This window comes from Chaetodon auriga, chromosome 3, assembly GCF_051107435.1.
Source record: "Chaetodon auriga isolate fChaAug3 chromosome 3, fChaAug3.hap1, whole genome shotgun sequence".
NCBI classification, from domain to species: domain Eukaryota; kingdom Metazoa; phylum Chordata; class Actinopteri; order Chaetodontiformes; family Chaetodontidae; genus Chaetodon; species Chaetodon auriga.
Window position 1 is genome coordinate 11,044,326 of NC_135076.1, and position 27,894 is coordinate 11,072,219.

The 27,894-nt window shown below is 42.1% G+C and overlaps 2 protein-coding genes across 2 annotated transcripts; both read left to right on the forward strand.

The window, feature by feature from the left end:
• The first annotated feature begins 4,444 nt into the window (after positions 1-4,444).
• On the forward strand, positions 4,445-18,379 carry efcab7 (EF-hand calcium binding domain 7). The gene is made up of 13 exons (XM_076726251.1): positions 4,445-4,810; positions 6,272-6,483; positions 6,650-6,736; positions 7,237-7,462; positions 9,591-9,712; positions 12,085-12,226; positions 13,013-13,122; positions 13,895-14,062; positions 14,338-14,467; positions 14,559-14,707; positions 15,013-15,222; positions 16,105-16,212; positions 16,414-18,379. Exons 1-13 carry the CDS (start codon positions 4,681-4,683, stop codon positions 16,492-16,494), a joined length of 1,875 nt encoding a protein of 624 aa, XP_076582366.1. The 5' UTR covers positions 4,445-4,680; the 3' UTR covers positions 16,495-18,379.
• A 1,411-nt stretch (positions 18,380-19,790) lies between these two features.
• On the forward strand, positions 19,791-27,894 carry pgm1 (phosphoglucomutase 1). Its single transcript, XM_076726252.1, has 11 exons — positions 19,791-20,124; positions 22,191-22,353; positions 22,473-22,616; positions 22,930-23,055; positions 23,592-23,782; positions 24,502-24,656; positions 24,785-24,900; positions 25,004-25,139; positions 25,578-25,761; positions 26,158-26,292; positions 27,169-27,894. The coding sequence occupies exons 1-11, from the start codon at positions 19,879-19,881 to the stop codon at positions 27,256-27,258; spliced, it is 1,686 nt and encodes a 561-aa protein (XP_076582367.1). The 5' UTR covers positions 19,791-19,878; the 3' UTR covers positions 27,259-27,894.

Below are 27,894 nucleotides of genomic sequence, written 5' to 3' on the forward strand. Positions count from 1 at the left end.
TAGGGACACTGGTGGAAGTCCACTCATGTGAATGGTCCAGCAGACCAAAATGAATGTGCCCTTTGAGGAAATGGGCGTTGAATTTCCACACTTCAAACAGTCAGCTTTAACCTTCAGTAAATCTTGTGATATTGTGGAAAAGTCAGCTCTTCTCAGCACGCGGCCATAAAGCCTCTCAGTGATCAGTAAATGTGAAGTCGGCATGTTTATCCTGATGGCATAAAAGCATAGTAGCAGATGAATGTTAAACAATAAAAAACTGTTTACTCTAACGCTGCGTTCGGGTTTATTACGTTCATTAACAGATAAATTACCTTGACTGTGATGCTTGGGGTCTTTATTTTCTTTGAAAGATGAGTCTGGATGCTGAAAAGACACAAATGTAATCACAATTATTCTAAAAGCGTGAACAAATAGACAGCGCAGCCCAAAATTAATGTTATTAATAACTGCAGACAGAACAGAAATCAGAGCAGAAATATTCTACATTGAGCTGGGTCGGTGAAACGCAGCAAATAACTCTCATTCAACCTCAGTTTTCACTTTCACACAGTCATGTTCAGTATTTTATTTTTATTTATTTATTCAGCTCCCTGTGTCTCTTTAGCTCAGTGTTCAGGTCAGTAGATGATCCAGTGAGGAAACGTCCTTGTTCACTGCTGCCCTCTGCTGACTAATTAAAATACAGGATCAGGGAGATAGAAGGAAAACCTCCAAAACCCCTAGCAACACACAGGAAATAGTGGGAAAGGGGAAAATATAGCTCACAGTATTAGAGATGAATGAACAAAGTTAAAAAAAAAAAAAAAAAACTCACAGCAGCAGTCTGAAAGGAAAAGCCAAGCCAGAAGTGAATATTCAGTATGTAATAAAAACCATCATCTCTCAATCTCAAGATATGATGGAGACAGAGACATTTCCGCCTCTGGTAAAGATTTAGGACCAAAGAAAAAGTCTTTCTCGAGAATGTTTCCTCCAGCTCTTTCCTGGCCTTGATGAATGCATCCACTGATTGTTAGATCGCACGGAGTCCAGAGAGTGAGGTGACATTTGCGCGATGACATGTTCAGAAGTCTTTGTGTTATAATTCTGACGGTGTGAAATCACTGGTTGTGATATTAAAGCCTAAAAAATGAAACACAGGTCATTGGTGGAGCCTGAATGAGCCTAAAGAAGACATTTAGTTTGTGGTATGTATAAGATACAATCCAGTGGAAACTGTATGATCTGAACAATTGTCAATAACTAAAAGATTTGCTATCTAAAATCCCCTGTTGTAAACCACTTATTTACTTAAGCTCTTATGTGTTCATTTAATTGTTTACCCCACTTTCTCTTGTGCTTCATTGTACTTTTGTGTGTCATTGGTTTGTTTTCAGTCTGGCCATTTCGGGTTCCACTTTTTCCCTCCAAATACTACTACATTTATTTTGAAATTTACAATAAATTAAAAAATGTGCTGTGCCCCAAATGACCCTAATATGACAAAAGCAAGTGAGTGTTATGATTGCACTGTAAACTGAGCTCATGTAACGTATTAGTGACAGCTCTATAAAATTAAAAACTAATGCTTGTCTTGATAGATGGGCCAGACACAAAATGTCTGCCTTGGCTAAGGAAATGGTTCTTGTGTTAAGTGACTCTTATACAACTATTTTTAGTGCTATGTAAATCACTGATAATTTGGCCAGTGATGGATCTCCGTCATTCCGTGTCTCCTGTCATTAAATTCTGATATGTCATTATGGCCATCAGGAAAGTGTGGCAATTGAAATATAGCAACTCATAAAAGGGAGTTCTCTGGAATGCTTTAACTCTCTGCTCTACTTTTGGCTCTCGACGCATTGACAGCTAACAGTGGAAAAAATGTCATTTGCAGCCTACAATATAAGTTATTAATGAAAATAATTGTCTAAAATGTGGGTAATGCAGAAGCTGTGACTGAAGTACTCCCTCTCCAACATGCCTGTGGGACCTCTTGTCCGTGTGTTGTGACTTCAGTCTTGTCTGTTGATGAAGCACCACATCCTTAATAACAGAGACATTGGAATATATGCAAATGACTGTTTTTGTGGCCTGATGAGGGGACAGTATTGTTTACCACAAAAGGATTACAATACACACAGTATGACCTCCACTGACAACAACCACAGGTCTATGCAGTTGCAGATTATTCACAGACGTGTGATTTCCAAGGGGGGCAGAGAATGGAGCTTGTGGATTGAAGTCGTTCGTCTGGCAGTACACTCTCACTCAAGCAATCGGGACAGACTGGACTATTTAAACATGAGACAGGATGAGACACTGAATCAGTGACATTCTTGGTGAAATCTAGGACAGTTTTGTGCTGGCAAGGACATGTCTACAATTCACTTGACCTGCTTCTATGTGGAGCTGATGCTTCTGCAGGTTTGGGCAGAACTTTTGTCACATGGCACACTGACATGTTTTCAGAGATCTGCAGTGACATTTAATAACACACCTGCTGGAGAACTTGCGCGTGGTTTCTTGCAGGTGTCACGGGGTGACGAGTAGTGTGTGGGTGAGTGTGTGTGCCGCCTGACCTTAATTGACACACATCCCCTCTGATGCGCAGCATGATTGGAATTAGGTCACGGGTGTGGGTAGTTTGGGGCCTCTTTCTCCTGCACTTATGTAGACGGTGGCAGAGGGGAAGTGAGGAGATCGAGAGAGCTGGAGCTCGGCTGAGCGGACGGCAAACAGACGCAGAGGAGGAACGGTGTCGGCGAGGCGCTGGTCGGACGGCTACTACAGTGGAGCGACACCTTGTCCCAGGTTCGGGGGACAGCGCGACAGAAGCGATTCAGACAGAGGACGTGCATACCTGCTGCTGCTGCTGCTGCTGCTGACAGAAAACAAGTCAAGCACGCTGAGTGGCAACGCAGACGCACAGTGCGAGAGGGGGAAGCCCTGGATGAAAGCGGAAGGGTGGGGACGTGTTCCACCCTTCCTTCAGATAAGTACCCCTCTACTTGCGCTGCGAAGTATACCGTGACGATACAATACCCATTAACTGTTGCTGCCACCTTATTTTATTCCAGCTGTTATCCTGCTTTGGGCATCCCACCATCAGTCATCATATGAGCTAATTGGGCTGGGCTTTATTTAGTTGAGTTCCAGTTGATTTAGTGTTCAATTGAGTGATTTATTTATTTGATTTAATTCCCCTTGCGTGGGACTTTTGATTTGCTGTGTTTATTCGTATACTTATTTCCCCACCCAAAAGTACTGTTTTTGTTTGTAAATCAGCCAGAACTGCTGAAGACTTGTAGGTTGTCGATTACCCTGACTAACATTTTGTTGTTTTCAGTTTAAAGCGACTGGCCCAGGATCTCACTCGACCCACCATTTTGGAAACCAGTGGACAGACTGTTGGAGTCTTTTTTGACTAATCCTTCGGAGTAGCTTTTTATCTATTGTTTTAGACTTTGCAATAAAGAAAAAATTTTATATCTATTAAAATCCTCTGGCATTTGTTGTTCGGTGTGTCTGCTCCTCAACAGAAACAGGTGGTGTTACACACTGTCACGGTCACTCCACTCGGCGGTGACACAGGTATCTGTATTTTGGAGACTGGATGCTATTCAGGACAGAGAGAAGACAGAATTCGACAGAAACAAGCAATTACAACTCTGTCAACAGTGTACATGTTTCACTTTAAAAACATTCTATTACAGATATGAGAAAGCGATGTGACAGCTAAAGGCGATCCGTAAATTGCATTTCTAGCCCCCACGACAATACACGAGAGAGGCTAACTCAAAGTGCATTTCCACTTCACGGTCAAGAGAGAGAGTTACGACATTAAGAGCAAAATTAAGTAATTTTACGTGAATATTGCAGTGACATTCATAGACATTTTTAGGCAGCTAACTAATTAGTAACAACACTATGACAGTGTAACTGCGTTGTTGATGTCAGACACAAACTAGCTAGCAAATACTCTATATAATGTTAACTGCCAGTGGTGATTGTTTCGGTTATACTCTGTGCTGCTCAAAGTTAACGTTACACTAAGCACTTCTGGGGTAACTTAGAATTCAAATCTTATTAATCAGAATAGGCTTCAGTGTAGTTGTTAATGCGATAGATAAAAAAGATACAGTGAACAATAATCACGTCATTTCCAGGTTTAGCAGAAGTTTGTTACAAATGTTTGAAACTAGCGCCTTTGCTACACTTAAACAGTTCGTGTAAAACAGAAACTGTCCTATAATTCCTGCTGTCTCTCAATTGCAAAAACGACTCGGGGAAAAAAATAAATGAAACAGATCTTCATATTTTGAACAATCTGTTTATGTTTTATCAACGGGATGGTTACAATACAGCGTAACGTTTTTGTTTTTTGTTTTTTTTAGCGGGAACCACAAATGTAAATGCTTGTTTCTTCGGTGTCCTTTGCGGTGAACACCGATGAGTTTTGTTTACTTAGCAACAGACTGCTGAAAGCAAAGGTGTGTCACAATCAGTCAGTCAGTGCCAACGCGAATTTGATTTAGTAAAATGCAACTGGCATGCTTTCGGATTATTGTTACGGTATGATGAAAAAGTAGAAATAATCAAATTTGGCGCAGGTTAGCTGCCATATTTGGTCGACGCCCGGTTTCTAAGCTGGAGAGGGCTAGCTAGCGGTAACCAGGTCACTTTCCTCTCCCAGACATGTCTTTTCAAGAGTCACCTCGTCCTTCTGATGAAGAGGAGGCTTTCTACACGCAGTGCAGAGCCGCATACCTGACTGTGTTCAGATCTAGTTTGACAAATATCGCTTCCAAACAGCAGTTATGTCGTGGTAAGCTAACTTCAAACTATTAACTAAATAGAGCTTGCTCGCTAGATACCAAGTTAACAAGCGCGCCACGTTTATGTGCCATTGATTTTCCAAATTAAAGGAAAGCTCCATCTTTGTTAGCTTTAATTATTGTGTTAATTCTATGACGTACAAAAGGCTGGGCTCCCCTGGTCAGAATTTCCGTCACTGTGAATGGTTAAGTGAGAAGAAGATGCACTGATCTCCATAAGACATAAAGTTAAAGATGACACATTCTCTTCAACATCAAACAAGTCATCCTGCGTCTTCGCCACAAAATTCAGCCTCAGATGTTTGCAAAGGAACATCTAAACAAGCCTGATGGATTTTGTCAAAGTTCCTGTGGACTGGTGAAGTTAAAATAGAACTTTTTGGCTCCAGTGAGCAAAGTTATGTTTGGAGGGAGCAGTATTTCTGGCTCTTTCTTCTCTGTGTCTCTGCAAATATTCAGTTACTTGATATAAAAGTGTTTGAAAGGGACGTCAGGGTTTTTTTTTTCCCACTAAAATATATAGTGATGATTCCAGAGTTTCCAAAATACCAAATCTGATAAAATTATGCACGATACATTTTGTTTTTTGTCTGACCTCTAAAGATACTTAAGGGGAAATGAAATGATTTAGGAAAAGTGCGTGCTGGGGGATAACTTCCGTAGACCAACTTTTTGCAGAAACAAAACAGGCTCAGAAAAACAATCAGTCCTTGTGCTGCAGTAATTGTCATCAGCCTTTGCTACTTGTAGATTCAGTGTTCTTTCACATTCAAGGACAGAGCAGACTCTATCTGCTCCGGAGGCTGAGGTCTTTGAGGTGCGTGGGGCACTCCTGAAGACCTTCTATGACTCTGTTGTGGCCTCTGCCATTTTCTATGGTGTAGTCTGCTGGGGGATCAGCATCACAACAGCTGACAGGAAGAGGCTGGACAAACTCATCAGGAAGGCCAGCTCTGTCCTGGGATGCCCTCTGGAACTGGTGGAGGAGGTGGGGGGGAGGAGGATGACAGCCAAGCTGTCCTCCATGACAGACAATGACTCCCACCCCCTCCAACACACACTCACTGCACTGAGGAGCTCCATCAGTGACAGGATGCTACATCCAAAGTGTGTGAAGGAGCGGTATCGCAGGTCATTCCTCCCTGCAGCTGTCAGACGGTACAATAAAAACTGCTCCAAGTAAGCAGTGCAATAGTCTGTGCAATAAAACATGTACGTAACAGTCTGTAAATACTATCTACAATTTCTTACAATTTTTTGCAATTTCTGTCTTTTATTTTTATTTAAGAGTTCTCATTCTTTTGTATATATTCTGATGTTGTTTCTAATTTGTGTGCACTTCTTATATTAATCTGCTCTACTGATGCTGCTGTAATCTGGAATTTCCCCCTCGTGGGACAAATAAAGGAATATTGAATTGAATTGAATTGAATTGAATTCATCCTTTTCAGCTCTCCAGCTGGCCGGTAGGAATCCATCTCATGCAACTCTCAATAAATACTGGACCCCGAGAACATCCAAACTGAACTTTGATGACTTCTGTGAGATTCTCAAGTGTGAGAAGAAAACTGAAGACAATGAGCTGATGAGGGCCTTCAAAAAGATGGATGTGAACGGTGATGGCTACATCTCTCACAGAGAGCTGGAGAAGGTTCTTACCACGGTGAGTCGCCAAAGAAATGCTGTTTTAGACAGACCTGCAAAAAAAATGTGTACTTATTGTTCTAGTAAAATGATTTAAATCACTGATCGGCTCTCACTCAGACAATAAACAAATGTCTTTTGTTCTGGTGTTTTTCCTACTAAAGAAAATATGTTGAATCTTGCAGACAGGGGAGAAAATGTCCACTGAAGAGGTGACTGCTGTTTTCTCATTACTTGACGTCAACAAAGATGGGAAGCTGGACTATGCAGAAGTAAGTTTAGACAAGTATGAAGGGACTTCAATTCTTCCTGATCCTGTTACCGTTTGCTATATATACAACACACATCAGGTTATCTTATCTGTCCAAGCCTGTGAAAAAGTTTATTTTTAATCCATTTGTCAGCTTAAGATAATCAATGCACCAGCACGGCCTCACAACAGAGGCTACTATCCCAAACAGTCAGGAGAAAAGCTTTTGGAAGCTGTAAAACTTTGCCAACAGAGGTCAATTGGATTGAATTCCACTCTTCCACCCATATTGTTACTACTTGCTACAAATAATAGCCATTGTTCTGAACCAGTTCAAATGTGCCACAGTAAAAATACCTTTTCTTGTATCTCATTCGTTCAAAACCCTTTTCCTTAAAGTTGAAGAGTCTTTCTTTAGTGTCATATGCTTACCTCCATCCAATATATAAGCATTTGTGACGCTCTCCGTTCAGAACATCCACATGTGTCATCCTCTTACCACTGGTTTCCTGTTGCTGTCAGTTCTGCAGATTGCTTGTGACGACAGTGGAGCAGTGTCAGATGGCTGCTTTGGAGAGGCTTGAGGCCAACGCCAAGCTGAAGAGACAGAACTTTGGCAGTCAGTCGTACAGCCCTCCGAAGAACTCCGTGTCATCGGCATCAGTGGCAGCAGCATCACAAGTGGCAGCGACTCACCCTCAGCCTCCAGAAACACCCAGGGCAGACTCAGACACAACACTGAAGAAAGGTACATGTGACTTCCCAGAATAAGAAGAGCAATGCCACAAGGAGGCATATTTCTCTCTTCTCTCTCATCTTCTCCCTCAAAAGCTCTCTTTTTCCCATCCAAAACATAAAACTCACACATATTTGTATCTAAATATATCTCATTAATTCCAATATTAATATCTTCAAAGACCCAGAACTCTGCACTGTAAAATCTGTTTGAATCACCATTCACTGCTATTCTCAGTAACCAGATATGAGAAAATATGTTGCGAAGACAATTTTTGCAAGAAAACACTGATGTGTTCCTGGTGTATGAATGACTGCAGATTTCAGTTTGTGCAGCACAATCTACAGGTCTAAAGTAGCAACTAATGGCGACCGCACATCAAGTATAGTTCAGATTTCAGTGTATAGTTGCAGAACCGTGTACGCCGCTTGCCCCAATACGCCTCACCGATTAATTTTGATGAATAAATAATAACTCTGTTATTGATCGATTTTTCACTTCCCCTGTGACAAATCACCTCATTAAGACAGGCCATACATCATAATAGCTACACAATTAGGGCATCTTGTTTGGAGGGAGGAGACTGCAAAGTGTTGTGATTTGGGTAATCATTTCTGTCATTATGAGATTGACAAAAGCTCCATCTACGCTCACGAACAATGGTGCCTTTCAACTATGGCGTTGGAGCTCTTGCCTTAAACAAGCAACAATTACCATCAAGTCCAGCTTCATCCCTCTGCAACGATACTTATAGCATGCACCTGCAGAGTTGCACCTTCAGCTAGTTCAAGGTGGATGTAAAAATCCACTTTTGCACTGAAAAAGCAGCATTTTGAGGAAAGAGAAGAACAGAGATCCTGGATGAGCGAGCCAGGGACAGGCCCACAGCGGGAAGATAGATGGGGTTGATTTAAGTGGTCTGTCCATGTTCATGTTATTGATTCGGAGGATTCCACCACTTCTCACTGGGGAGATGATGAGGGATTAGACAGTGGTCAGGAGGAGGGCCCAGTCGACCACTACTGCAAAAACAAATGAGCTCCCACACAGTTGTCTGGATTATCACATTATTGTGCCTCTCCCATGTATTGATTTATACCCGCTACATTTTAACAATACTCTGGCACGAGATGCAACATGATCGCACATGTTGAATGGGTTTTTCTTGGAGCCCAAAAACAGTTTTGATTGCTCATTGGGTCTTACCTTTGTCAGTATGAACCAATACTACCCTGAGAACGATGTTATAATTGTATAGGACATGGGTAATTCAGGCTAACTCTTTTACAAATAATTGCTGAGGCGCAGGTTTATTATTTATCAGGTGTTTTGCATCTGACATGTTTTGGAAAATCGATCACCTGCCATGGTGTTTCTCTTATAATTGGTCTGTTCCATTCTTGCAGTTTTCACAAACCGCTAGTGCTGAAAAAACACTGGCAATAAACTCACATTAAGTATAAACTCACACTGAAGCTTTTGTTGGGCCATGTTTCAGTGCATTTTTTTCTGCATTCACCCAACAGCTACAATTCTAGATGAAACTACTGCCGTCAATACAAAATAGATCCATGACAAATACCATGACAGTGGGTCTATTTATTTCTCTGCTTCGGTAATTAGGCTGTAAGCCTATCACTTTACTTCGCATCTTGATTTCCCCACCTTGGAAACAATCAGACCCCTCATTAGAGAATTGATATTTTCTGGCTTCAATTAGTGCTCAAGGAAAAAAGTTGTGCGAGAGAATTGATTTGAGTGGGTGCTGTTATGGCATTTGTGACTTAAAATGCCTCCATAATTAATTAAAAGCGAGTTGAACTTGAGATAGATCGCATTTTCCCAGAACCCTAACACAGAATAGCCGTCTCCACTTGAACTCGGGAAAGGACTTCTGAGAAGACAGATTACAGTGTCAATTATGTTGTGCACCTCATCTCTCTTTTGAAAGTGTGTTTACAGTTTGGAGAGGGGAGGGCTGTGCTTAATCTGTCAGTCAGTCAGTTCAGCTATCGGTTCTGTTGCAGCGCTGTTTTGTTTTCCGATTTATTCATCATATTTATTTATGTATTTTTTTAGCATATGTGTTTTTGTCGTAGCGTTTATCTTGGTGAGTTTTTCTGTTTGTGGTGTGTCTCAGACAGCCGATCATCCTCCCGTCCTTCTTCCGCTCGCAGCAGACGGTCGTCCCTGTCCAACCCAATCACTGTGACATCCAGCAGCACAAAGGCCAGCAAAGTACAGGAGCCCTCAGGCTTACAGGTAACCCCCTCACAGTCATGATGGCTGAAGAGCTGCAACTCGTGATTATCTTCATTAATCGATTGATGATTTCGTTTATGGGAAGTCAAAAACGTCCTTAGAGCACAAGTTTTTCAGTCAACACTGCAAAAACAAAGATATTCGAGTGACAGATGTGAAATAGATCAAAACCGCAAATCTTCACATCTGAAAAGCTGGAATCAGAAAATCTTTTCGCATTTTTGCTTGATTAAGCAGCTAAAACAAGTAATTGTTCAAAAAAATTGTTGGAGATAAATTTTGTCAATCAGCTGATGAAGAAATGGACAATTTCTTTTAGCTCTGTGTTAAGCTGTGGAGATTTTTTTTTCTAATAATACCCAAACGATAAGAACCCCGTTCATGTTTGTGAGCATGACAGTTTAAAAGAGCACTTTCTTCTATTAAATGAAGTAGTAACACAAGCAGGGCTGTCTGCTCCTGTCTGCAACAGCTTCTTAAATTGAATTTGATGACAGCAACCTGTTTTTAATGTAGTCAATTATAGTAATAACTCATCCATTGCATGGCTTGCAACCTGGAAATCTTAGTATGTGGGCTCCAGTGACAGCCTCCAAGATAACACGGGCCTCGCAGCCCCACTGCTCTCCCAGTGTCACTGTTTCCCAGTGTTGTTGATGGGCAAATTTAGCCCAGGGTGGAGAGATATACAGTGTATTGATCCCCCACTCTTTGTTTTCACTCTTTTTGGCTTAACCTCAGCTGGTTTGCTTTACAGCAAGAAAAATAAATAAATAAAAATAACAGCCCTCTGCTCCATCTCTCAGGTCCGAGCATTGTATTGAGATTGGAAAGGGCCAGACATCATGGAGGTGAAAGAATGTGTGTCCAGAGATTACCTCTGAGAGAAGCTCTGCTCGCTATATTGGCTGCTATATTGCCACAGGCTGATAACTGGGAGGTGGCGGGTGGAGGGTGGGCTGTGTTTTTGTAGCGGTGTGTGTGTGTGTGTGTGTGTGTGTGTGTGTGTGTGTGTGTGTGTGTGTGTGTATGTGTGTTCATGTGTATGCCTTGTGCCTTGTTAATGTGTGGTCATGAAGACATAACCAGTAAGGAATCGTCATTAGGATTCATTTTTATGTGTAGGTAATAATTATAAGAATTCTAAGATAAGGAAAATGGTTTAAATGTGTGTGTTTGCGTGTGTGTGAGATTGTGTGTGTGTGTGTGTGGCTGGTTTGGTGTCCCGCGACTCTCCGTGCAGCAGTAAATCAGACCTGTGGCCGGAGCAGGTGACAGCGTCTGTATTAGTCTGCAGGCTGACCCTCTCTCTATGGAGGCATTAATTCTGATGTCTTTAAGCAGTGGATGGGTGCCCATGGCAATTTCCCTCATTTAATATTGTCTGGACAAACCACTGAAGTGTTATGGTTTGATCTTTTATGCCTCTCACAGACCAAGATAAATACTTTGAGAAAATGGCTTTTCTCTAAAGGAGTGACATGCTCCGTCTTTATGGTACTTTCTTTGTTTAACTTGGTGATTTATTTGTCCACTAAAAGGATATATAGCCTATTCCAGACTCGCTGGGCCCTCGGTGTCCTCTTACTGTGTGTCCACACCAACTGTGTTTTCATTTAATGTGCCTCCAATGAGTGGAAGGAAAACTTCCTTGTTTTGATGTTCCGGTTCAATTTCAAATTATTACCTCATTTCAGTTGTGCTGCCAGACAAAGGAACAACAGGATTTCAAAATGAGAGAAATATTAGGATTCATAAATATCGGCAAAGTAGCCTCTTGATGCTTTTGAATGACCGTTGGCCCAAGATTGAAAAGGCTGTATTTATCAAAGTTAAATGGACTCCAATTTGCCGTATCAGGTCCCAGAGGGAGAGTCACGTCAGCGTTCAGCAGCAGCACAGTGTAACACGCCTGCCCTCCTCTGGATCAGCTTGAGTATGACAGGTGTTTACATGCTGCGGAGCTGACACTAACTGCCTAACAGTGAATTTGCCCCCTGAAGGTTGGAGCGGTAATTATGACGACGGCAGTTTCTGTTAATCAAGAGAGCGACCTCGCTGTTATGATTGACTGCTTAATTCACTTTCTCGTGCTAAGATGTACTTCTCCTGTCACAAGATCAATCCCCCTTTCAACAGGAACTGCAAATTAGTTTTGATTTCTGTTTCTGAATGAAGAAACATGTTTTGTTTTCAAGCAACATGACAGTTTGTTGGGATTGTGTCAAGATCTAAACACAGACCACCTGGGTCTACATGTAGGTCTGATAAGCTTAGCAATGATCATTTTTCAGCTTTATTAGCCGCACTGTATGAGTTTGTATGAGTGTGGAGGGACTGACATTAAACAGAAATGTTATGCTTTGTTGCAGGAGTGGCATCACAGTGATGTGAAGGGCTGCTTCTTCTTGGAGGATGACGGGACTGTCGGCTCATTACAGTACCAGCTCCACATCCCCCAGACCACCAACGTCTACCTAACCATCCAGCCACTCAGCCTCAGCCACAGACCTGGTACTGCCTGTTTTATATTACAGATGAGCCAAAATCAGAAAAGGGATGTTATTGTAGGTCAGCAATTACGGTGAGGAACAGGACAGCAGCTCTGGAGCTGGAATTCAGTAGTTTGCTCACAGATTCTGGATTTGGACCTCAGTCCCTCTGAATTCATCACTTTATTGTCCCGTCAGTTTCTAGGTGGACTGCCTCATGCACCGCTGCTTCACCATGTTTTTAGTGTTACACGGTTTTAAAATGCTATTTGTGACGGTGTAACATAGATAAAGTATCACCCCAGTAATTTTCAGATTATGAATCACAAAGAAAAAGACCACACAGAATACTGACGCCCTGTGCATTGTGTGGCAGCAGGTCAGAGTTTGCAGGTACTGTGCTGGATAGTGTTGCAGCTCAGTGTACAATAATTTATGAAGAGGGTGCAACTCAGTTCATAAAGTTGGAGCAAGCAATAACAGATAGTGGATTGATGAAGGTGGTGGAAAGTCACTCCTCTATATGTACTTTAGTAAAGACACGAACAAAAGTTGAGCACAACTTGTAAAGTGTGTTTGGTGTGTTGGAATGTGTGTGCAGCCAATCAGAGAGGACTGCAGAAGCCTGCATATATTAAGCTCACATTTGATTCTTTGTCGCTATGCTTGTACGCTACAGCAAAGCTCTTGAATATGGTAGTTTTGTAATGAATATGTGGTTTTGTTTTGTTTTGGTTTTTTTTTACCAACTTGTTCCATGATAGTCCAAACAAAGCCCTGCATCTTGTGCTGTCTTCTTATTTTTCAGACAAGGCGTCTTCATGGATGACGGTGGACACGGCTCTTTTTGTCACGTCAGCTGGTGAAACCAAAGAGGACTCAACTTTAGTGTGTTTCACTGAGTCAAAAGACAAAGAGGTACGTTTGTGTGTGTAGAGGGATGTACATGACATGTACTGTGCTATAAGATTTGTTCATGTTCAGTTTTAATCATTCCCAATGATGCCTAATTAGAGGTTGTGTGTTGACACAAACTAATTATGACGTCAAATATTGACCCCCGAATGTAAGACGAAATTGTCTGTAGGTCCAAACGTAGCAGCTACTGGAGGATTCAGATCCTTGACTTAAGTAGAAGTAGCAATACCACACGAGTACTGCATCCACAACCTTTCTTAAGTAAAAGTTTGTAAGTATTATCAGCAGAATTTACTGAAAGTGTGAAAAATAAAAGTACTCATTGTGCAGTGAAATAGTCTCTGTCAGTGTTTTGCTATTATATATGATGTTTTTTACTGCTGCTGGAGTGTGTATGCATCATATTCTATGAGATCATCACATGTTTGCAGTGTTGCTGTCCTGTGAGAATGTACCTCTAAAAAGTGGAGATGGACAGGAGGAGTATGAAAAACTGTAATCTGAAAAGTAACCAGTTACTATCACTGTCAGACAAATGTAGCAGAGTAAAAAGTACAATATTTGCCTCTGAGATATGGTGAAAGTAGAAATATAAGGTTGCATAAAATGGAAATACTCAAGTCAAGTACAACTACTTCAAATTTGTACTGAAGTACAGTACTTGAGTAAGTGAAGTTAGTTCCATTCCATCACTGGTAGTTGAAAGTTGATTTTGCAAGTCTCCAGATGCTCAGTGCCTTTAACCTCCTTTGCTGCTCCTCTGCTCCAACAGAAGTACGTTTGGAAAGGTGAATTGAATGGTGGGACTTACTACCTGCTTCCCTTCACGACTGGCTGCAAACTGAAGAAAAGGAGCAAAAAGAACCTTTCTAATAAACCTGTGGAGCTGGTCTACAGGACTGACACTGGAGAACTGGACCTCACCAGAGAGCTCAGGCGAGTGTGTGTGTGTGTGTGTGCGCCTGCTTCATTCCACCGTCAGTTGCATAAAAACACACCACATGGCAAAGTTTCACCAAACATCACCAGCTTTGACTAATGGGTCCAGCCTTACAGAAAAGTCTGGGCTGCTTTGCTAGCTCTGTTGTCACCACAGCAGTTGAATGAGTGGATGAATGGATGGATACGTGAGTGGAAATTTGGACATATATGGACAGATTTGGACAGTCCTGTATGACATGTCTCTCTGTGTTGCTTCCTTTGTGCCACAGGGAGGTGCTGTCTGACATCTTTGAGGTGATAGACATGGATGGAAATGGTTTGCTCAGTCTAGAGGAGTACAATTTCTTTGAGCTGAGGACCAGTGGAGAGAAATGTGACAAGGATGCCTGGGCTGTCTGCAAAGGTAACCATTCTCATTATGGCATGAATGTGATGTCAAATCCTATGTAAGAGCTCCATTATGGATCTCTCTGTTTGCTTTGTTGGGGACGTAGAGAACTTTGATATGAGGAAGAATCAGCTGACACGGCAAGGCTTCATGGAGCTGAACCTGATGGAGGCCACAGAGAAAGATGGAGACCCTGCTGACCTTTGGGTCACCCTAGAGGCCATGGGCTACAACCGCATGCTGGAGCTAGTCGATGTGAGTTTCCACAATGAGCCACTTTTAATCAGACACATTTTGGTCAGACTTAATATGATGTGAGGTGAAATAGCTGTAATATGCTGAAATTTAGGGTTTCCATTTGACACAGCCACTGAATTGACTCAGTTCCTGTTTCTTCATGTTTGATTTCCATGACCAAAGCCTCAGAGTGAAAATGTGTGATACAACAAAAGCACTGGTTGTAATACATACAGATAATAAGAGACACACATCCAGGCTTTCACTGTCTCCCTTGAAACCTACTAACTATGAATGAACTCCTCTACCCCCAACTCTGTCAGGCTTGTCCCTTCCAGATAGATGTCCACTGTGAGGGCACTCAGCCATCCATCCAGCCACTCAGTATGGACTCAGGGCCCAAGCTTCTGAACCAGGCCCTCCAGAAGTCCATCACAGCCAGGACAGGGGCCAAAGCACTGAGGGGGCAAGACAACATCTTCATCTACACCTGGCGAGGAGAACACAGGATCTCCTCCCTCATAGCCAACAAGGTGGTCCTTGTGTGGGAGTGATTATCTAACGGCGCAAGTTTAATTCTGAGGTTAAGATATAAGTGTCATGGATGTGGAGCTACTTCGAAAGTTTTGCAATATCTGCAAAGAAGCAAGTGAATGTTGTGGTTGAGTGTGATTGTCCAGTGACCATGAATCCAAATGGCCACTTGGGGGGATAATAGTTCAACTTTGAATGAGTAATGAGTGAAAGTTGTAAGTGAATAAGCTGTCTTTTAAATTCATGAGGTGCTTTTTGTCAAAGAAGTGAAGGAAAACACAGGAGTGGCTGAAATGTGATGAAAACACTTTTCCAAGGTTTTTGGATATAGAAAGTTTAGACACTGTCAACAGTGTATGGTCGCAAAGACCAACCCCCCTGTTTGTAATTGATATGCAGCCACCGTATTGATTCTCATAGCAACAGGAGCTACTCAGAAAGAATGAACTGGTGATACAAAGGAACTGTTGAGCAGGGGAAATGGTTAAAGTTGTATGCTGTTTACCTTGCCTTCCCTATTTTGTTTTATATTGACCCATTGCCTTACAATTCTACCACAGCGATACTGGCAGCCATGAGTGGAGTGTAATACTGTCATGTAAACACATCCTGTTCCCACAAAACCTTCAGTTGTGTCCAAACATAGCAAGACTTTAGTACAGTACATGGAGATGTAATTTATTCTCAGATTAGCATAATGCTATCTGTTCATTCATAGTTTTATATTGATACAGCACATAAATCCAGATTCATGAGTAAAAAGAAAAATAGAGTGTTGTTTTAGACTACAGAGTCCTAATTATGTATCTGCAGTATTTCTATGTTTGTGTAGATGTTGATGCCGGTTTCTGATCAATGACTAATACCCTTTTTTGTTGCAGACCAACCAGAAAGTGACTGTCCATGTAAACAATGAGCAGAGCAGAAACTGCTGCAGCAGCAGAGGCATGAGTGTGTTTGCGGTCGAGGTGCCAGCCAGGACTAAGATGGTACGAAGTCTTCCTGGCAATGCTGCCTTAACATCCTGAAACATGAAAAACATTTTAAACCAAGATTTTGAAAATGTTCCATTTAACTACATTCAAATTACAACTAAATTGTTCATTCTGAATAAGAAAATACTTCAATTATAATTGGTATGATGGTGCAATGGACCGTACTGATATAACAATGTGTGTCCTGTCTTCTAGGTGTGCCAACACATCCTGCCCATCAATGAGAGACAGGATTGGTACTACAGCTGTGTGGAGACCATACTACCCTGCACATAAAGCTGTACTCCCAACAAGGATTCAAAGCCTGACTGTGCTACTGATACAGAAAAGTGATGGGCAACAATTATTCAGAAACCAGTGGTTTCAAGTAAGATATGAATAGAAATTGTTCTGGCAGTATGAAGACTGTTGCTCCTGTTGGATCAAATGATTGTTCTGTGATATTTTATTCTAAGTGACCAGGTCCAAAAGGAACACTGCCTAATCCTTTCAACCTTTAGAAAGGAGCCCTGCTCAAATCTTTTTTGAAAAGCCTCATATGTCAGGCCAGGAGCAGAGACCCTCTGCCTGCTTGTGGCCAGAAGCTTGATCAAGCCCACACTGCAAGGGTGATGTTTGAGAAGCTCAGTGACTCACAGGTGTTCACCACTGATGGCAGCAGGAGACTGTAGTACAGTGACAGTAGTTGTTGCTGATGTTGTTGTGCCTTTGTATGTGTGACATGTTTTGTTTAATGTAAAGAATTTCAAATTCCCTTAACAATAATAAGCATTTTAAATGTGTACGATGTACTACGGGAGGATGCAAAACATTGCTTTTTTCAATAAACACTTAAAATGATGAAGGCACTTGTAAATGATAGGGAGGGTAGTAAAATATGTATGACATACTCTGGTGTTTCATTGTGTGACATCAGTCTAAATGTTACTTATCAGTCTAAATAACATTCATTATACTTCAGGTTGGTTTATGCATTCCCATTTTGTTTGTCCAACAGTAATCCACAATCACAATTAAATGAACGATGATTTTCACCTTCATGTCACCATATACAGTCATTTCATCCGAGAGGCTCCAACAAACTTGCTCAGATGTTATTTTCTTACATTTTTATATATTTTGCTTGGAAAAACATTTTGTTATTTTATCACGTTACCCATGTAGATTTTCCTAAACTGATGTCTCTTTGGTTTACACTTGAATGCAACACTTGCATACCCCACATCAACAACATTATACTCCACATCAGCAACTTATTTCAGGAGAAAATACAGCTGTATCTCAGCACTGTCCTGCTGGACGTGTGAAGAAGAGCCCAAAGCTAGAACAAATGTGTCACCAGGACTTGATTCGCATTGAAATATCGCTATAATGTTGTTGAAACAATGTTTATATGTAACCTGGACATCTATAGAAATGTTCATTTCTTAAACCAAAACCTGGTGTTAAACATGACTTTTTTGGGGGGGGGGGGGGGTTGACTTGTCAATCCCCAAATCAGTGCTTACTGGGCATTCTTTTTACATTTAAATAAATGATTGTAACTTAGTTATTGCACTTGCAGTCTGTCAGCCTGCATGAAATCTGTATTACTTTAGCTACTGGTCAATACTCTCCATAGAGTTAATACAGTATGCTGCTGTGGAGTTTGGGTTGGCAGTGAAATGCATTCCTTTGCATTGCGCTCAGGCCTAAACTTTATTTGCCCTTGGCCTTTCCACTTGAGAACAGTGTTGACCTCCTATTTATAACTCTCAGGCCATTATTTGCCCTTTGACTTTCTCTGCTGAAACAGTAGAGCCAGCTAGCTAAATGTCACATGGCATGTGAGATGTATTTAATGTCCTGAGCCTCTGTCTGCTCTTCCTTTCCCAACTCACAGGTTTATTAACACTCGACCGTTCAGGGCAGTCGGGCTTTGGGGTTGTGAGCCAGTTTGAATGTCTACTTTCATTCTGCGTGTGTTTTAAGAAAGATTTAAGTTTGTTTCTTTTCCATGCTGTATGATTTGGTATGATTTCAGTCTGCACATGATTTTCCCCACGAGTCAAAAATGTAAATAATTGTGCCATGAAAATGGATTTCTGAGTAAATCAACAGTGGCAAAAGATGGGAATAGGGAATAGATGGCCTGTCAATGAGGTTTAAATAAACTGTTACAAATGAGAGTAAGCTGACTGCTCTTGGTGCTGTATTGATTTGGCATTTCGCTCCCCTCTTTTTGAGAGAAACAATTACATGCATGTACATGCTGTTTATACAGCTTACATACTTACCCTCCACACACACATACACCCTGCTGGCAGGTTAGATGTTAAACTTTGTTCTCCTTATGATGATCAAACACACTGTGATGCAACAGGCAAACAGCAGCGGCCTGAGGTGGACTATTTCACAATATTCTCCCTGTGAAGTCCACCCTGAAGTCAGTCAAATAGAGAGTTGTATTGCAATAGTTTTCTCTCTGAGTATTCATATGGGCAACTTTGACTTATTAGAGAATTAATAGTTTGATTGACTTGCTATGCAGATAGATTTTCGAGCTGGTGTAAAGTTTGAATAGCATACCTTGCAGTCATTGACCCTTCTGTGCATTGGACTTGACCTTAAGGGTACAAACATCTGCATGAATAAATATGATCTGTCATTAGGAAACAACTGTCTGTCTTCACTGGCAGGTGAGTTGAGGTTAAGACCACAAGGTTGCGTTCCACAGGATATTTATATTTTAAGGGCCTCAATGCCTTGCTCAAGAGTACTTGCAGAGTGGGCGTACATGCGTGCACAAAGCTTAAAGTGGGATTGTCCTTTTTGGGAAAATTATTTTGCACGATCAGGACCAGAACTCTACCACTGAAGACAATGTCCTATCCTCTGTATTTTTCTTTCTTTTTAGTTTTTGTGAATTTGGAGATTTGAAACCCGGCAGAACTTTACTTTCTACAGTTCAAACCTCACATATGGTGGGCATTTTAAAGGTGGTTCTCTCATTAACAATGAGAGATAGGGAGAGATGCTCAGTTTGAGTAACAGCTCCATAAGATTGAAGGCTTATCAGTTTCCAGAACACTATGCATCTGTATGTAACTCTCTGAGAAAGGATTTTACAGCTCTGGAGAGGTATCACTGCGACAGTTGCTCTATCTTCTGCTCCATGATTGTGAACAGTTACAATGTTCTTTACCTGGAACGAGTGCTTCCACGTTTGTCTGACCACCACAGTGTATTGCTGGATGACACTGGCTTATGGTCTAGCTATAAGTTTTACCAGACAACCCTGCATTTCTTTATGCCACAGCCCTCCACACCAGCCCCTGCTGCATGACTGACTGGACTCATTCAAATGAATGAATGAATGAATGAATGAATGAATGAATGAATGGCCTCTGCATTTGTTATTCAATAATCAATTTATTTACAATACTGTAAATAAATAGATTATTAAAAAATCATCAGAAAGTACCATTATTATCCCTCGACCTCTCTTGCTGCAGTGTGATCCTCCATGATCACTACTTGCCCTTTAAACTGGGAGGCGGGTCTATGAGGGGGGAGTTGTCCGGTGTGTACGTGTGGCTGCTCCGCCACTGCAGTCGCCTCCTCATCGGGCCAGATTGCGGATCACACGGGGCGACCACAGGTGCTCGCTGGGGGTCAAACATGGTGAAGCTCACTACAGTGAAGACCAAGCCGTACACGGACCAGAAACCCGGGACGAGCGGTCTGAGGAAGAGGGTGACGGTGTTTCAACAGAACCAGCACTATGCGGAAAACTTCATCCAGAGTATTATCTCTGTCATCGAGCCTGCCGAGCGCCAGGCTGCCACTCTGGTGGTGGGAGGGGACGGGAGGTTTTTCATGAAAGACGCCATTCAGTTGATCGTTCAAATCGCTGCCGCCAATGGGGTCAGTAGGAGAAGCAAATATTGTCTACCTTTGCTGCCCCCCCTCTGTGTGAGGAACGTTAGGCTGCTAGCTAAGTTAGCAAAGAAAGCTAAGCAGCACCTAGCATGTCAGCTAGCAGATGAGCGTCAAGCTAGCTGTCAAGTTCTGTCAACTTTAGCCTACAGTACAGTTTTTATCCACCTGTCACACTGCAGTAGAGTGTTTGACATTTGCTGGGCTGGTGTGACTACTTGGTCAACAAGAGGGAGAGGTCAAGTAACTTATTGCTAACGTTAGCAGTAATGGTATCTTTTATTGCCAATAAGTCAACAATAACGCCACGTATTGTCAGTATAATGATGTGGTCACAGGTGGGTTGGCGTTAGCCCTGTTGAAGGTTTTAGGTTCAAACGTATTCAGTCAACAGTGAAAAAGTGATGCACTGTTATAAAATGAGTATACAGCTCGCCTTCAGTTAGTTCCATGCCCCGCTGGCATGACAGGGCACACTGTTTGAGCAATGGTTGCATTCGTGTCTCTACTTGTTTGCCCTTGATATCAACGTGAGTTATTGGCCTGATTCTCATTAAGATTTTTATTATGGAAAACTCCTGTCAGAGAGTCCAGGGCAGTCGGTGGAGCCATTACTTTATATCAAAGAGACAGCTGTCCTCAACACCCGTCTGACTTTCCCTGCACGGTCTCCGATGGCAGCATTGACCGCGGTGATCTTTTGGCTAAAGTGCACGAAGGAGGCCACCTGAATCTGACACGATTACCTTTGACATTTGATGCAGCACACTGAGAAGAAACGCTGACTGCTTTAGCACAAGAGATTAAAGCCTTTATTGTGAGGTTTAGTCATGCACAGACATACGAATGAGCAAAAACAGGACCGAGTGTTGTAAAAGGATGCATTATAGCCTAACGGTGTGTTGTTTCATAATGAGCTGTGGTGGGATGCTGCTGGCTGTCTTCACTCTGATGTTACTCAAACACTGTCGGCAAGCAGGGGGCGTGGCAGGCAACGTGCTGCCAGTCACGTTGCCCTGCATATGTCTGCCTGCATAGATGGAACAACATGTTCAAATGCAGAAATGCATGAAAAGTGCATATAGTGCGATTGCGTTTTAGATGGCATTATAAGCATTTTACCACCTGATGCCCATATGCCATCTGTTATGGACAGAATTGCAAGCATAAGGGAGCCTCATCGTATTCGAACAGGACATTAAGGCTGCTGTCTAGATTCAATCTGTGACCTTCTGCAGCTACTGCAAAATCGATATAGGGCTGCAACTTAGCATCATTTTGATTGTTGAATAATCTGTCGATTATTTTCTTGATTATTCCCTTCAGGAAATGGTGAAAAACGTTTGTTTCCCAAGGCCCAAAGTGACCTCCTCAAAAGCCTTGTTTGTCCACAACCCAGATAGTCTGTTTGTTGTGATAGAGGAGGAAGAGGAAGAAACCAGAAAATGTTAAGGAGCTGGAATCTGAGAATTTTGGTTCTTTTTTTCTTAAAAAAATAAGAAAGAAAAGAAAATACTCAAACAGATTAATCAATGATCAAAATAGTTGGCTATCAGTGTGGTAGTTGACAACTCATTGGTTAATCTCTACAGCTCTAGACTGGTAAATGGTTGAAGTTGCACAAAGATGCATTTCCTCTAAAAGTGGTTAAGGTTAGGAAATGAAGCAGTGGAGAAACTGTCACTGCCAAACGTGTACAGACAAAGGCAGTTCTGTTCATATGTTTACACAAAACAATCCATTGCATGTTTAGATAGGAATTCCTTGACAGAGATAGTGACACAATTTTAAAAGATATCATCTACAAGATACACTTCTGCTGTTATGTGACCTTTCTTGGCATTTCTGCTATTTAACTTTTCAACCATTTAGTAATTTTGTGGAGTGTAAAGCAGCTTGTTGTCAGTATCTCAGTCATAGCTTGCAATATGATTTACAGGCTGTCACAGTGGCTGTAGCAGAGTTAGTGAGTTTCAGCTTGCTTTCTCTGCCCATGTGTTTGTGTACGTGTGCATTAATCCGTTTGTCCCTGTGTATGTATGTTTCTCCTGCAGATTGGCCATCTGGTGATTGGTCAGAATGGCATCATGTCCACCCCAGCAGTCTCCTGTGTGATCCGTAAATTAAAGGCAGTGGGTGGCATTATTCTCACAGCCAGCCACAACCCGGGAGGTCCCAATGGAGACTTTGGCATTAAGTACAACATCTCCAGTGGAGGTGAGGGGAGACTGGATCTTGCAGTCCAGTTTTCACCTGAGCTTACAGACCCAGTGGAACACAGACCTCCTGTTTATACCAGTCCATCATTTCTTACCAGTCTTTTACTTTGCCCCTAGGACCGGCTCCAGAGGGCATCACAAACAAAATATTTGAGATCAGCAAAAACCTGCAGGAGTATCACATCTGCCCGGAGCTGAAAGCGGATCTGTCCAAGATCGGCAAACAGACCTTTGAAGTAGACACATTCAAGCCCTTCACAGGTATAGTGGTGTGGAGAGCAGAGTCCTGATCTCACATGACAGAGGAAGAGTTTATGACAGTTCATTCATTTCTTTGCTGTCAGGGTTGAAAATGAATACCAACGACCGACAGCATGGTGGCATATGTTAGTTTGAGTTGTGAACAGACAGCTTGTGTTCTTAAACACGATCTGGTCATCTGAAATAATGAATGCATGTAGTTGAATCCATCAAAAATCCACGATCCATCCACTCATGGCTTAGCCACCCAAAGTCTTTATCTTGACATCTGCTGCCATCTTAGTTGTGCTCTGTTTCCTGTTTATTTGTTTAGTGGAGATCGTGGACTCTGTGGAGGCCTACGCTGAGATGCTGAGGGGCATCTTTGACTTTGCTGCGCTGAAGGAGCTTCTGTCTGGAGCCAGTCACATTAACGTCCGGCTGGATGCTATGCACGGAGGTGGGAAACAGCACAACCTCACACTTTTGTCACAAGCAAAATAGATTTCAACTACTGTAAAACTGAGACGGTGGAAAATGGGTCCCTAAACTAAAATGAATTGTATCAGGAGACACAAATAGCAAAAATTAGTAAACAACTTTGCACAGTATGTGGTTCTTTATAAGAGAGTGAAATACTGTATATTTAAAACATCCACTATTATCCAAACTGAGTGTCTTTTAGTATCACAGTTAAAGGACTAGTGAGGGAGCGGGTCCTCTTCCACAGAGTCCACCTTGTTGCACCACCATGTTTCTACAGTAGCCCAGGATGAACAAACCAAATAGTGGTGTCTTTATGTTCAAGTGAAGTCCAGCGTAGGTTCTGCCACATGCTTGGAAAGGAAGGGCTGAAGCAATGGGTATTCAGCTGCTTGCAATCTGCAACTTCACCACTAGATGACACTAATTCCTACACACTGGTCTTTTAAAGGAAGTGGACAGTAGAAATATTTAAAGACTGTGTCCAAATCTAACCTCTGTCTCTGCTTCCAGTGGTTGGTCCTTATGTGAAGAAGATCGTCTGTGAGGAGCTGGGTTCACCTGCCAACTCAGCCGTCAACTGTGTCCCCCAGGAGGACTTTGGCGGCCACCACCCTGACCCAAACTTGACCTACGCTGCCGACTTGGTCAACACCATGAAAGGAGGAGAATATGACTTTGGAGCCGCCTTTGATGGTGATGGTGTAAGTCAACTCTATTTTCTGGGAAGATGGTTTTACAGCTGTTTAATCAGACAGTATATTGGGGAGAGGTGAGAGCAGAGTTGGGAAGTTCTTGAACTGCGTTTGAATCTATGATGTCAGCTCAAATAAAATGAATTTAATAAACCCTGCTCTATTAGGTTTATAATTTAAAGTTTTTCTTTTTAATAGACTAGAGTTGGTAGCCAAAATAATGGGCCTGGGTCCTGGGGTGAGACTGACTTGAACTCATTTTGACTTTGGCACAGAATTTAATGAGGACAGTGAATGTTTTTAGTTAGCTGTGTTTCTCTAGCTTTCCCACTGACGCTTTTCTCATGTTTCATGAACAGACCTAATATTTAACATACCACAGGATTGGTATTGTGATAAGAAAATATGCTTACTAAGCCATAGTTAATCAATTTGTCATTCTTTTTCTACCTTAAAATACAAAATGACATTTAGGAACTTTTTATACAAACCTGTTTTTTGTTTTACTTTTTGAAAGTTGCCTCTACATGGCATCGGGTGTAAAACATCATTCATAGGGACTCAGTATTCTAGTAGTCTTATTTCACAAGATGACCAAAGGGCTGTTCATAAACTTTCCTCTTGCCACTTAACAACCATTTACTACAGCTCAGGAAGCTAATTTTTAAATGTCACATATCCTGTCTGCTATTTGTGACTGTTAGCACTTGCTGTGTTCCTGTTTTCAGGACCGTAACATGGTGCTGGGGAAACACGGCTTTTTCGTGAACCCCTCCGACTCGGTGGCTGTCATTGCTGCCAACATTACCAGCATCCCTTACTTCCAGAAGACTGGTGTGAAAGGACTGGCCCGCAGTATGCCCACCAGTGGAGCCCTGGACAAGTAAAAACCACACAACATAACAGCTAATCCAAATCTTTCTTTCTTGGGTAAATTGAAAAAGTGCTGAACTCCCATCAGTTACAGATCGTTTTCATATGTGGTTTACTGCGTGTGCCAATTTGTTCCAGTGTGGCTAAAGCTCTGCAGATGCAGCTGTACGAGACTCCAACTGGCTGGAAGTTCTTTGGGAATCTGATGGACGCTGGCAAACTTTCACTGTGTGGAGAGGAGAGCTTCGGCACAGGTGAGTGAATGTCAGCACGTTTATGTTGCCAGAGCTCCAGTAAACGAAAGCAGTGCTCCTCATTCACGCAATTAACTCCTTCCTCCCTCTGGTAACCAATCAGGCTCGGATCATATCCGTGAGAAGGACGGCTTGTGGGCAGTTCTTGCATGGTTGTCAATCTTAGCTACTAGGAAACAGAGCGTGGAGGACATCATGAAGGATCACTGGCAGAAGTTTGGCAGGAACTTCTTCACCAGGTCAGGACTGATGCCTGTAGAATGGTTTATGAAATGTGAGCTTCAGTCCCAAAGCAGGAGTGTTTCAAGTTGACAGTGGTTAGAATGTTTTTTTTACCCTACTGGGCTCATGGAGGGATATTGGTTGCTCAAATTGTTCTCTGGCACCGTCTAGTGGTTAATAAGAAAACTGCAGCACATAAAAGCTTAAAGACCTTAAGTTCATAGAGTTGTCTTAAGACTCTGTTTTTAAAAGTTTCAGGTTTTTCTGTGAATATTATGACTAAATCAACATTTTGTACAATTTTGCAAAAAGAGAAAATTTTAACAATACAATAATAAAGTCCTCACTCGTCTCCCTTAAGTTACAGCTGTTATGACTAAAAAGCACCTGTCGTCTGATACCAGTTAGACAGGGCATTATATTTTTGCATCAACCAACTTCAACTACACATCCAGGTACGACTACGAGGAGGTCGACTCAGACGCTGCCAACAAGATGATCAAGGATCTGGAGACAGCAATGTTCGACCCAGCCTTCAAAGGAAAGAAGTTCTCCTCAGGCGATAAGACTTACGAGGTGGCCGTCTCTGACAACTTTGCCTACACAGACCCTGTGGACGGAAGTGTGTCCAAAAACCAGGTGAGAGGCTGCAAAGGCAAAGTCGTTAAAGTTTTCTCATCATACGTCAATACTTAGATGAAAATCTGTAATTGCCTTTTTACGTGTTTTTCCATGTTGTGCTCAAGCTCATATTTGTTCAGTCCACTTTCACTTCAGCTGATGTGGGAAGTCCCACTATGAATCTGCACGATTTCAAATAAACAGTTTTTTAAAGTGGTGTATTATTCATTTTACCAACCTAATCCAAAATTGACTGAACACATGATGCAGAAATGTAGAAGAGATTATGGCCTATGAATAACTAACAGTGTTACTGCGCCTCATACGTTCTGCCTCCAGATGCTTCAGCGACTGCATGTTTTCATTTAGCATAATCTCTTCCCTTCTGTCTCTGTTTCTCTCTCGCTCTCTCAGGGCCTCAGGATCATCTTCTCTGATGGGTCCAGGATTATTTTCCGTCTCAGCGGTACAGGCAGCGCGGGAGCAACCATCAGGCTCTACATAGACAGCTATGAGAAGGACCCTCAGAAGATTTACCAGGACCCACAGGTCAGAGCAGTGAGGAGTTTTTCCAGCCAGCTAGATCCAGTGAGGGAAAGACTAGACAATGAAGTCATCTGATAGGAAAATAAACCTTCATGGAACCAGCACTGGTTTTAATTTTCTGTTAAATATTTCCGTCTATGAAAAATCACAGAAAAAGAAAAAGAATAAAGATATGAATATGGTCTCTCACCTCACCGAGGTTGAAGTCAAAGGTGAGCTCTTGTGGGCCTCAGAAGCCTCCAGGCTGGCCAGAATGATCTGTGACCTGCAGGACAGCCAGCCTGTATTGGGTGGAGCTCTCCAAAAACGAATTCCACAGCTTGTATTCAACATGGGAGATGATGGAGAGGTTTGGCCAAGTCTGGAGTTATGGCAGCTTATCAGGGCCAGTATGAGGAGAGGGAAAGAGCACAAGGGAAAAATAAAGAGCTTGAGTTCCAGCTACACACTTCATAAAGTCGTTTTGACTGGTGTGGACAGGGAGGTGATGTAGAACAAGAGAGTGAGACAAGACCAAAAAAGAAGTGAATGAAAGTTTTACTTTAGCCCTTTATCTTCTTCAGTGCGTACACAGCATGAACGAACAGATAAGCAGAATCATATTGCCTCAGAATCTTAGCTTGACAGATAAATGGCCAGTAGGTCAGTGGATCAGCTGGCTGACTTTAGGTAGGTTGATTTACACACCAAGAGCATCAACTTTAGATAGAAGTTGGTTTTGAAGGCAACAGTAGTTGTTTTGTGAATCCAGAGTATTCAGCTGTTTCCTGGTTTGCTTTGGTCTGTCACATGTGGTCATTATATTGTGTGTAGCCTGTGTGAAGAACAGCACGGCCCGCACAGGAAGTCATGTGTTTGTTGTGTTGTCGCTTTGTGCAGGTGATGCTGGCCCCCCTGGTAGACATCGCCCTGAAGGTCTCTCAGCTCCAAGAGAAGACTGGACGCACTGGTCCCACTGTGATCACATGATTCCTCTGCCACACTGCCTCCACTCATCCTCAGCAACAGGATACCTCCGCTCTCTCGGGGGTGAAGCTGCCCTTGAATGCTGTCTTGGCTTCAGTTCCTGACCCTCTTAGAAACAGAGCTGGTTGAAAAACTGAAACTCAACATGCAGCTTGGCTAGAAGGAAATACACGAGGAGCTCTTGACTTATCTTAAACTGAAAGTTTAAGTTATCCACTGCCAGTGTTTAGTGTTAATATGCTGTTTGTTTAAAACAATACAGAAAATCAGCCTGAGCGGACAGATAATTCGTCTTGACACAACAAATGTTTAAGCATTAGAAACAAGACCTTCTGTCACGGCAGTGACATATTTTATTAATTTGATTTCAGGAAAACCAAATTGAAAGATTCAAAAGTGGACAGAAGTACTTAAATAGAGTGTGTCTCATGTAACCTCTGGAACAAACTGCCAAACTGACCATGAATCAGCAATTTCGGGCAACCTCACCCCACATTTCCCTCACTAACCTGGTGCCTTCCCTTCCCTCTGTTCTTCAAAACCACCAAAATAGCCTTTCAACTTGAACCGTAAACCACAGCTAAACCACCTTGAGAACCAACACATCCACCGTTAATAAAATAACCTTACATAAAAGAA